Source organism: Saccostrea cucullata, unplaced genomic scaffold, assembly GCF_032062105.1.
Source record: "Saccostrea cucullata isolate Sc308-1 unplaced genomic scaffold, CSIRO_AGI_Scuc_v1 ctg4987, whole genome shotgun sequence".
Taxonomy (NCBI): Eukaryota; Metazoa; Mollusca; class Bivalvia; order Ostreida; family Ostreidae; genus Saccostrea; species Saccostrea cuccullata.
The window spans coordinates 1-11,907 of record NW_026930832.1 but is presented as its reverse complement, the minus strand read 5'-3'; the positions used below and the strand labels follow the sequence as shown (position 1 = coordinate 11,907).

Genomic DNA, 11,907 nt, shown 5'->3' with positions numbered 1-11,907 from the left:
TGCAAATGCCACAACATCGAACACATTATTTGTCAAGTTGTCAACAATACAATCATTCAAAAACGAAAAAAGTACGCACACTGATTGTTGAAAGGGCTTGGAGAAAACCATTAACACACACACTTTACTGTTTACATCTCTGATTTCAAGTTCCGATTCCGAAATCAGTCTACTTTCATTTTCAATTGCAGGAGTCGTAAACTGGTTCCAATTGTCGTAAAAGTTGTTTTGATATTCCGTCTTTTATGGGATGTTTGCAAAAATTAAATAAATGTACATCTGATGAAGTTTACAGAATCTGAATTTTTTAAAAACAAAAACAAAGAAATGAAGAATTTGCGAACTACCCATTTCCGTTACTTCCGGCGTCATGTTTTCATGACAGCGAACTTGAGAGTTTGATCCCAGATCAAAATGATGTTTGTATTGTACGAGTTGCTCATTGAATAGATATCTAAATGTAACTGAAAAACCCAGAGATGTCGAACACAAGAAATCCAAAGGACATTAGAGGCATGGTGACGGGCAGTGAACGGGTAACTGCGTTTGATATGGTTGATGTCCATTTGGCTGAGAGTAAAAATAAAAAGGTGTTAAAACATGCATTTGGCTGTAAATCTGTATGTGTTTTATTTAATTTTGTCTAGAAGCTGTTATTGAATAATGTAAAAATCTAGTTTAATGACAATGTGACCTAGAAACTATAGGCTAAATAGTTAACTTTTGATTTAATCGCTTTCCTCAATTTTCCCATGAGTCATTGACTGGGAAATATCCAGAATAAAATTCGAATTTAGCTGTTAAGGCAATGGTTAATTTTTCAACATGCTGCAGGTTCTTAAATTGTTGTTTTCTTTTACTCACAGAAGTTTGTTCACAACATTTAATGTTGCTAGTCTGAAAATAAAGTTAAAATTCCAAAAATTCGGACCTTAATTTTCAAAATTGTTTCGTTAATTGTTTTTTTTTATTTTTAATTTTAGGATATGGAAGATATGAAGGGAAATCTGGATAAATTGAAGAATTTGTCCGAGGACGACAAGAAAGAAAATGCGATGCTGAGATCTCGAATCGATGAACAGAGTCAGCTGATTATGATTCTAAAACAAAGAGCAGATGATGTACAAGGAAAATCCTCTACATTGGAGCGAATCAACAAAGAATTGATGGACTTTAGGGGCAATGCTCAAGAGATGCTGAACGCGGAAATCAGAAAAAATTCTCTTCTCGAAAAACGTTTTGATGAACTTGCATCAAACCATCAAGAAATGATTAAGATTAAGGACGAGTATAAAAGATCCAATCAGGATTTACGACAGGAGAACTCTCGTCTCAGGGATGAAAATTCCCGCTTGTTTTCTGGTGCAATAGTTGAAAAAGATCAGCATATTTCTGACTTGGAGAAAAAGCTTGCCAGTCTAAAAGAACAGACCAGTGGTCAAGAACTTAGACAAAGGTACATATTTACATTGATGTGCACTAAAAAAAGATCATTTTGATGTAAATTGTCATGACCAGTATCCAGTGAGTTCAAAAGCATTCAATAGACAAACAATTTTCTTCCAAAGAAATTAAAATTGAGTGAATTACTTGCAATATGCATTACTATTACTTAAGACTTCCTCAAGATTAGATTGTTCCCTGTATAAAATCTGATATATTTTGATAAACACTTCAGTAATGGACCTAGTTAGTTATTTATTTCATTTCATTTATCTTAACATCACATTTAAATATAAGGTAGATAGATCGAAAATCCATTATTTTTTTTATTCTACATGTTTCTACAGACAAATCATCCAAGATCTGAAAGTTCGAGAACAGGAACTTCAAAAAGAAATTCAGACATTGCAGGAGCAATATAAAACAGACATAAAAAACCTCAACAATAAATTACAGGAAACAGAGGAGAGGTTAAAAGGTATGTGATCCAGCGGAGTTAAATGAACTTCACGTCAATTATGGGAATCATACATAATGAAGAGAAAATGTTATCTAAGTCAAGTCGATCTCTTTGTCAAAAGTGTCCATAAAATGTATAGTATACAGGGTTATTTTTGCCCTGCATTATTTTAGCTGTTTTATGCTGCCTTGCATAAAACTTTGGAATGCTCCATTTTAAAATTTGATCAGACACACTTCTGTATGAAAAATTACTAGTTCGCTCTTTTCTTTGAATATGCTCCTGACCAGTTTGAATTGCCCACTTGCGCTGAGGGGGGAAAAAGGGTGGGAAAAAATGTGAAAGATTTTCCCTGTTCACAGAACTTGTATTGACAGACTATTAGTAATGTTCAATGGTGCTAATTGATTTTTAGGTCACCTGAGTAAACTCAGGTGACCTATTGCTATCCGTTTTCGTCTGTCGTCGTGCGGTGTGCGTCGTGTGTTAACATTTGAACATTTTCAGCTTCTTCTCTGCAACTGCTCAACCAATTTCAGCCAATTTTGGCATAAAGCATCTATGGGTGAAGGGGAACAAAAATTATGAATTTCATGGTCCCTGCCCCATTGGGGCCTGAAGGGTGGGGCCAAAACCACTAAAATTAGTGCAATCTTTAAAAATCTTCTTCTTTACTCCTGGACTTCAAGCAGTCAAACTGTTGGCATGATTGTAATGAGCACTGAGTTCTCTACCAAAATTGTGAAATTCATGGCCCCAGGGTTAGGAGTTCTAGAGCTAGGGTGGGGCTATATAGATTATGTAGTGAAAATGCATTATTTTTTTGAAAATCTTCTTCTATGCTCCTGGGTATTAAATAAGCTAACTAAGTACATAGTTATGATGAGCAAGAGTGCGTCTATCAAAATTATGAATTTGATGGCCCTGGGGTCAGGGTTTCTGGTGTAAGGGCGGGGCTCTATTGATTTTATAGTGAAAATCCATTAAATCTTTGAAAATCTTCTTCTCTGCTCCTGGGTATGATAAACTAAGTAAGTACATAGTTATGATGAGCAAGAGTGCCTCTTTCAAAATTGTGAATTTTATGGCCCCAGGGTCAGGGTTTGTGGTGTAGGGGCGGGGCTCTATTGATTTTATAGAAAAAAATGAAGAAATTCTTTGAAAATCTTTTCCTCTGCTCCTGGGTATCAAATAAGATAAGTACATAGTTATGATGAGCAAGAGTGCCTCTTTCAAAATTGTGAATTTTATGGCCCAGGGTCAGGGTTTCTAGTGTAAGGGCAGGGCTCTATTGATTTTAAAGTGAAAATCCATTAATTCTTTGAAAATCTTTTCCTCTGCTCCTGGGTATTAAATAAACTAACTAAGTACATAGTTATGATGAGCAAGAGTGCCTCTTTCAAAATTGTGAATTTTATGGCCCCAGGGTCAGGGTTTCTAGTGTAAGGGTGGGGCTCTATTGATTTTACAGTGAAAATCCATTGATTCTTTGAAAATCTTCTCCTCTGCTCCTGGGTATTAAATAAACTAACTAAGTACACAGTTATGATGAGCAAGAGTGCCTCTTCCAAAATTGTGAATGTTATGGCCCCAGGGTAGGGATTCTGGTGTTAGGGCGGGGCTCTATTGATTATATAGTGAAAATACATTAATTCTTTGAAAATCTTCTCCTCTGTTCCTGGGTATTAAATAAACTAACTAGGTATACATAGTTACGATAAGCAAGAGTGCTTCTTCCAAAATTGTGAATTTTATGGCCCCAAGGTCAGGGGTTCTGATGTAAAGGTAATCTATTGGTTATATAGTGAAAATTGGCCCTGTTTCAGGGGTTTTGCCATTTGGTGTAGGGTGGGGGGGCTCTTTGATTATATAGTGAAAATAAATTAAATCTTTGAAAAGTTTTCCTTTGTTCCTGGGTATTATGCCAATGATCCAAGTATATATATATTTATGATGAAGAAAGGTGCATCTAGAAAATTAAAATGGTTAATTTTTTGCCCCCTGGGTCAGGGGTTTCGGGGGTTACATAGTCTGAAAATAAATTAATGCTATCATATCTGCTATTTGGTATTAATCAACTATTTATGATGAAGTAAAACTCATGTAAACATTTCAAAAATTTGTGTCCCATGGCAGGGTCAGTGGTTCCTTTGGGGTGGGGTGAACAACTGGTTATAAAGTGGAAGTGCATTTTCTCTTTGTTACTGTGATGACCTCTGGGTATTAAGTAACTAGAGTAAGCATCCTAAGTGTATAATTATGATAAGCAATGGTGCCTCTTTCAAAATTATGAATTTCATGGCCTCTGGTTTAAAACACGAACCAAATTCAATTGTTGGAAAGTTGTTACATGATACTCAGGTGACCTATAAGACCCGTGGGCCTCTTGTTTAATTCCAAAGAAGACATTCATTTGATATTTAGAAGGGGAGGGATATGGATCAAAGATCTGATTTTGGACAGCTTATTGAACCCATTTCCATGTTGACTAGATATGGCATTGTTAGTAACATTGCTGATATTCTTTTTAACACAGGTGCTAATTACAAGTTACAAAACCAGCTAGACGACAAGAAGTCTGCTGATTTTGAATCCCAGAACAGAATACAGGCCCTAACCAAAGAGAAAGATGAACTGTTGGATCTCGCAATGCAGAGAGGCAAAATCATACAGGTATGTCAGACAGTTAAATCATACAGGTATGTCATACAGGTAAATCACCATACTATATACAGGAGAATGTCAGAGGGGCAAAATCATACAGGTAAATCACAGTAAACATGATCAACATGGAAGTTTATACAAAATCTTCATAAAATTTTCCTTTAAAATAAAAGTAAATTATAAAATGGAATAGTTAAAATCACCAAACACGCATATCTTTTATTGCTTAATTTTGAATTTCTGTATAAAAATGTTCATGTTTTCAGTTTCCAGTGGATTTCATTAATTTGCAGTTACATGTTAAACCTTTCAATTTTTTTTAACATATTGAGTAAGTCCTGTCCTTTTCTTTAGAAAGAACAATCAGAAAACAAGAAGCTGCAGAAGAAAATTGAGGAGACTGAGAAATCTATCCGGAACCTGGAAGAGAAGTTTGAGTAAGATCAGATTAATTATCATGATTAATTGATAATAAGCAATTAACCAGACTAACATGCTTCTACATTTAGCGGTGTATTCTATTTAGTGATTTTAGCATCACCCGCTAAATCAAGTACATTGCTAAATGTCTTGTCTGTCATAGATTTATATCTAGCACATTCAGATAGCGTTAAATCAAGTCTATGCTAACTTGTTGAAACACAATTTTCCGCCAAATATCATATTCTAAATGTAATTAGCCCCTTCACGGTAACTGTGGTACTACACTTTTGCAGTGCAAAATAATAACGTTTGGCGAAGTTTTTGTTGAGAGATAATTAAATGACGTATATTTAACAATTACTTTTACGTCATATTTCACCAAACTATATCATTTTGCCCTGCAAAAGAGCAGTACCGCAGTTACCGTGAAACGATCTATACATTTTACAGTATATGACTTTATATTGCAATTAACTTGACTAACATGCTAATTTTTATCAGAGATAGTTTTATTTTGAAAAGAAAACAAACAAATTAAATATTATGTGTGCAATTAATTTTTTTTACTTATATGTGAAAATGTTTTCACTCAGTAATTATAAGGCTTCAAAATTTCAAAATGGTAGTTCAAGTACCAGGGATATATGGCAGAATATTGAAATGCATCTCAACTACCGGCATTTCAATCCCTTTGAACACTTTTTGATCTGTTTCTTTAAGTTCGAGATAATATTTAATATTAAATGAATGAATTTCTTTTAAAATTTTCGTTACCTCCAGTATATCAAATTCCACCATGCTTGGGTCTTAGAATTATTCATCTGTGACCGGTCTGCAGGGGATGCTCTCTCCTCCATGGCATCTGATCCCACCTCTGATGTTTTAGAGGTCCCATGTTTGCTCCACTCCTATTTTGTATTGTTTATTGGTCTTTTGATCTTGAATACTGTAATTCGTTATCTCCCTATATTTCATTCTTCTACAGCAGATAATTAATATATAAAATTATCAAAGGCTAATGTTCAGTCTGGTTCATAGACTTATTATGATAAGTTATAGTAGTGTAATTACTATTCATTATTATCTTTCAACTTTTTTCATTTATTTCTACGAAGGATTTGTCTTGCAGTAAGATATTAATCACAGATTGATGTTTTTCTCACACTCAGTCAGTTTATTTAAATTACAAAAAACACTCAATTTACAAAATGCACATTTTTTTTAATATTCAGTGATTTCAATGAATTGAAATGTTTATTCCTTCACATTTTTTCTCCATATTATTCACTCACAATTAAATGTTAATTGGCGAAAAAAGAAATATTCTTAATTGCGTTTTAAATTTCTGCACTTGACTCGAGTATCTTAATTGTATATTGTAACATGATAAAACTTTGCATGAGTATTCTTAATGTTATGTGTTTAGATCTGATTAAGGGAATGATTACAGCAGTGACCTGGAAATTAAGCTTGCAATATGATGCATGTACATTTATTACTAAATTAAGATTCCTAGTAACTATACACAATTAATTTATTTATCAAGTAATTTTGCAAAACACACCATTCATGAAATAAAAATTCTTGCTTTTTTTGTCATTCTTAATTCACTGAAATATACATATCAGTTAAATGTATTGACACCAGTTATGAGATGACAGAAAATAAAGATATCATGCATGCATGTTGTGTAGATAAATTATTTTAGTAGACAATAGTAATAAACAGTTTGCAAAAGCAAGTAAGTTACCTTGTCTTATTATTATATTATGGGTTAAAAATTTATTAATGGTGACAGAAAGAAGTGCCTGTATTTCCAATTAAGTCATACAGACAGTTGTTATATAACATCCTATAATAATAGGAAAACAAGTTTATATCCTATGTTGACAGGTCAATATAAGTATTTATCCCCTGTATTTGTAGGAGGGAGGCAGCTACAGTAAACGCCAACCTACAGGTGCGGAAGTTACGTGACGAGCTGAGCTCTGCAGAAACCCGCTGTAAAGAAGCCATTAGGGTAAGTCTCGTAGAAACTCGCTGTATAGAAGCCATTAGGGTAAGTCTCGTAGAAACTTGCTGTAAAGAAGCCATTAGGGTAAGTCTCATAGAAACTCGCTGTAAAGAATCCATTAGGGTAAGTCTCAAAGAAACCTGATGTAAAGAAGCCATTAGGGTAAGTCTCATTGAAACCCGCTGTAAAGAAGCCATTAGAGTAAGTCTCATAGAAACCCGCTGTAAAGAAGCCATTAGGGTAAGTCTCATAGAAACTCGCTGTAAAGAAGCCATTAGGGTAAGTCTCATAGAAACTCGCTGTAAAGAATCCATTAGGGTAAGTCTCAAAGAAACCTGATGTAAAGAAGCCATTAGGGTAAGTCTCATAGAAACCCGCTGTAAAGAAGCCATTAGGGTAAGTCTCATAGAAACCCGCTGTAAAGAAGCCATTAGGGTAAGTCTCGTAGAAACTCGCTGTATAGAAGCCATTAGGGTAAGTCTCGTAGAAACTCGCTGTAAAGAAGCCATTAGGGTAAGTCTCATAGAAACTCGCTGTAAAGAATCCGTTAGGGTAAGTCTCAAAGAAACCTGATGTAAAGAAGCCATTAGGGTAAGTCTCATTGAAACCCGCTGTAAAGAAGCCATTAGAGTAAGTCTCATAGAAACCCGCTGTAAAGAAGCCATTAGGGTAAGTCTCGTAGAAACTCGCTGTAAAGAAGCCATTAGGGTAAGTCTCATAGAAACTCGCTGTAAAGAATCCATTAGGGTAAGTCTCAAAGAAACCTGATGTAAAGAAGCCATTAGGGTAAGTCTCATAGAAACCCGCTGTAAAGAAGCCATTAGGGTAAGTCTCATAGAAACCCGCTGTAAAGAAGCCATTAGGGTAAGTCTCGTAGAAACTCGCTGTAAAGAAGCCATTAGGGTAAGTCTCATAGAAACTCGCTGTAAAGAAGCCATTAGGGTAAGTCTCATAGAAACCTGATGTAAAGAAGCCATTAGAGTAAGTCTCATAGAAACTCGCTGTAAAGAAGCCATTAGGGTAAATCTTATAGAAACTCACTGTAAAGAATCCATCAGGGTAAGTCTTGTAGAAACCTGATGTAAAGAAGCCATTAGGGTAAGTCTTGTAGAAACTCGCTGTAAAGAAGCCAGTAGGGTCAGATAAGTCTCGTAGAAACCTGTTGTAAAGAGGCCATTAGGGTAAGTCACATAGAAATGCATACATGTAGATTTTTTCAAAGTACTAGATATTAAAATTTAAGTATTGTCATGCTAGAATGTTTAACAGTAAAATTAATTTTACAGTATGGTAGACTTTACTGTTGCACTTTTAAGATAAATAATGGCCATTTGAATAATTAACGATTTATTATATTTATTTAATATCTTTAAAACATTAGGTAAAATTATAAATACATGTATACATCTAGGTGTTTCATTTATTTAAGTGATTTGTATTTTTCACAGGATTTTGAGGCTTTTAAGAAATACTCCAACACGCTGCTGCAAAAAGAGAAAGAAATCAATGAGAGACTCAGGCATCTGGCAGAGTAATCTCCCTTAGTAAAGTCACTTTCTGTTGGAAGGACACAGTAGTGTTCCTTAGTTAGACCACTTCCTGTCAGAAACAGGCAGAGTAGTCTCCCTCATTGCTGTCACTTCCTGGTAGGGTGTTGGGGGGTGTCATTTAGGGAAATTGTCTATTTTTGAAGATTGTAATACTGACTGACTGTACATTACATTTAATTTAATCGAAATTCAACTTTATCTGGTTATAAAAATGCCTCGTTTAAGGCGGTAAGACCATGCACAATGTTCATGCTTGATATATTATACAAAAAATTATAAAGTTAGAAGTGTAAAAGTACCATTCACTGCTGACAATTCTACAGTCAAATAATTTTTTTTGTTTGAAAACATGATGCATCTTAATATTACAGATGTATATGATAACTATATGTGGTAAACATTTAAACACTTATACAAAGTGTGCATAAAAGACTGCAGTTTGCATATATTTCATCAAATATAATTTATCTTTATACATGTGCCTTTGAGTAAAGAAAATTATTTTTAATATACTGCTGAAACTGTTTATTATTGTCAAAGTGATATGATTTCAAAATATATGTGTAAGCTATATATACATGTATAACTTTACTGCTGAAACTTTATTAGGGCCCCGCAAGGATTTGCGGGTGCCCTATATTAATCACTCTGTCCGTCCGTCTGTCTGTCTGTCCGTCTGTCACTCTTCCGTCCACAAATTTTCTGTTTTTTTCTAATAACTTTTTTTAAGGTTGCCCAATCAGGTTCAAATTTGGTATGGTAGTTCAGTAGGCAGAAATACATATTTTGATTCTAAGTTTGGTTCTCTTTGTCTCCTGGTTTGGAGCTGGGGTGGTGGGGTAGATTCCTTAGCTATGCATAAGAATGAATGGGCAAAGAGAGATAACTGCTGAGAATGTTACCATTGTAAACTGGGAAGGCTGTGCAATTTTTCCTTTGGGATTAATTAACCTTCCACATGAAGAAAATCTTAAGCATGATCTTTATCTGTCACATTGAGATTAATTACTGTACCAGCCTCTGTCTGCAATGAACTTTGTTTTGAAGTTAAGGTCAATTTTGAATGATGTGTACATTCTTTGAAATATGGATTTAAAATAATGTTCATACTTTATATTGGTTAAGATACTGTACACAACAATTTAACATAATTTAATTATTTTATTGAATTCTAAAATCAAGATATATATTAAGATATCCTTTTTTATTATTACTATTTTATTTTTTAATTATTTATTTAATTTAATTTTTTTTTTTTTGCTGCCTTAATGCTGTTAATTTTAACAGGTAATCAGATAATAACCCCATTCTGTCAGTGCTGAAAAAAGTTCTTATTGTAAATTTATATAGAAGAAAAGGATGGGAGAGCAGTACAATTAATCCCCTGGGATTATCTTGCTTGCTGCAGAAAATTTAGAGGTTTATCTTAATCTGTCATGTGAAGATTAATGAACACCTTTGTCTGCAACTGATGTTTGTTTTGAAGTTGAGGTCAACCCTGGGTGATATTTGCATTCACTGAAGGCTTGCATTTTATAAAACACCTGCTTAAATCTTTTTTAAATGCACATTAAATTTAGTTTTTTTTAATAAGACATGGGGTTTTCCCTGTTTTATGTTAATACAAGGTTACTATTTAACAGGTTTTTGGACATTCAGGAATTATCTTGAAATTTTAAAAATACAGTTGTTACTTATAATCTTCATATATTAAAAAAAATGTAATCAAGTAAAACTTTCATTCAATGAGCTGCACCCTTATATTTCTACCCCTCAGCGGGGCCCTTGCTGACTGGTCAGTTTTCTAGTTTTTATGTATGTATACAAATTCATTTATCATACATATGGCCTAGGGCTGTATCAATATATCGATATATCGATACGTATTGATATTCAAGAAAAATATCGTATCGAAAAATTACTTCCAATACGTATCGGACAAGCAGTTCTTCTTGTAATTCTGCTAAAAAGATGGGAATTTTAATCAGCAAAGATTATATTTAACTTTTTTGAATTAAAACTGATCAGTAATTATAGATTTATAAAAGAAATAACATAGTTTTTATAGTTATTATAAAATACATAACAATTCTATTTTAGCATGTTGATTTTACAGTCATTAAAAGTTTAGATATAAGTGTTTTTTAGCTCACCTGAGCCGAAGGCTCAAGTGAGCTTTTCTGATCACATTTTGTCCGTCGTCCGTCCGTCTGTCCGTCCGTCTGTAAACTTTTCACATTTTCGACTTCTTCTCAAGAACCAATGGGCCAATTTTTACCAAACTTGGTACAAAGCATCCTTGGGTGAAGGGGGGTTTAAATTGTTAAAATGAAGGGCCAAGTCCCCTTACAAGGGGAGATAATCAAGAAAAGACAAAAAATGGGTTGGGTCACTAAAAAATCTTCTTCTCAAGAACCACTGGGCCTCAAAAGCTGAAACTCATATGGAAGCATCCTCGGGTAGTGTAGATATTAAATTGTTAAAATCATGACCCCCAGGGTTTTGACAGGGCCACAATAGGAAAACCAAGTTTTACATAGAAATATATAGAACAAATACTTAAAAATCTTCTTCTCAAGAACTACTGGGCCAGGAAAGCTGAAACTTATGGGGAAGCATCCTTGGGTAGTGTAGATATTAAATTGTTAAAATCATGACCCCTGTGGGTAGGGCGGGGCCACAATAGGGAATCCAATTTTTAAATAGAAATATATATAGAACAAATCTTTAAAAATCTTCTTCTCAAGAACCACTGGGCCAGGAAAGCTGAAACTTTTATGGAAGCATTCTTGGGTAGTGTAGATATTAAATTGTTAATATCATGACCCCCGTGGGTAGGGCGGGGCCACAATAGGGAATCCAAGTTTTACATAGAAATATATAGAACAAATATTTAAAAATCTTCTTCTCAAGAACCACAGGGCTAGGAAAGCTGAAACTTATGTGGAAGCATCCTTGGGTAGTGTAGATAGTAAATTGTTAAAACCATGACCCCCGGGGTTAGGGCGGGGCCACAATAGGGAATCCATGTTTTACTTAGAAATATATAGAACAAATCTTTAAAAATCTTCTTCTCAAGTAGCACTGGGCCTCAAAAGCTGAAACTTATATGGAAGCATCCTGGGGTAGTGTAGATTCTAAAGTTTTAAAATCATAAAAGTGTAGGGGGTATTGGGGCCTGATAGGTATAGCAAGATGGGGAATCTGGTAAAGAACTGCAGCACCCAAGTTACTCAGGTGAGCGATGTGGCCCATGGGCCTCTTGTTTTTACTGACTATGGGATAAGAACTTTGAAACGGGTAATAAAACACTTAATTTTTTTATGAAATCCATGCATTAAATGATTAATAAG

At 34.3% G+C, this 11,907-nt stretch overlaps 1 protein-coding gene across 2 annotated transcripts; it reads left to right on the top strand.

Annotated features, from left to right (window-relative positions):
* Positions 1-367: 367 nt before the first annotated feature.
* Positions 368-8,650, top strand: LOC134230274 (coiled-coil domain-containing protein 89-like). Of its 2 annotated transcripts, none has more exons than XM_062712041.1 (7): positions 368-536; positions 984-1,456; positions 1,791-1,921; positions 4,440-4,576; positions 4,922-5,004; positions 6,917-7,010; positions 8,453-8,650. In XM_062712041.1, exons 1-7 carry the CDS (start codon positions 480-482, stop codon positions 8,537-8,539), a joined length of 1,062 nt encoding a protein of 353 aa, XP_062568025.1. In that variant the 5' UTR covers positions 368-479; the 3' UTR covers positions 8,540-8,650. The 2 variants fall into 2 exon arrangements, with proteins under 2 accessions (XP_062568025.1, XP_062568024.1); XM_062712040.1 differs by having other exon boundaries at positions 368-590.
* The last annotated feature ends 3,257 nt before the right edge of the window (positions 8,651-11,907 follow it).

Bases quoted from the DNA above. Each gene is read 5' to 3' on its own strand.
- LOC134230274 (XM_062712040.1), top strand. From the start codon at position 480: ATGTCGAACACAAGAAATCCAAAGGACATTAGAGGCATGGTGACGGGC. The intron at 591-983 runs GTGTTAAAACAT...TTTTAATTTTAG, and splicing joins CTGAGAGTAAAAATAAAAAG to GATATGGAAGATATGAAGGG. The intron at 1,457-1,790 runs GTACATATTTAC...ATGTTTCTACAG, and splicing joins GGTCAAGAACTTAGACAAAG to ACAAATCATCCAAGATCTGA.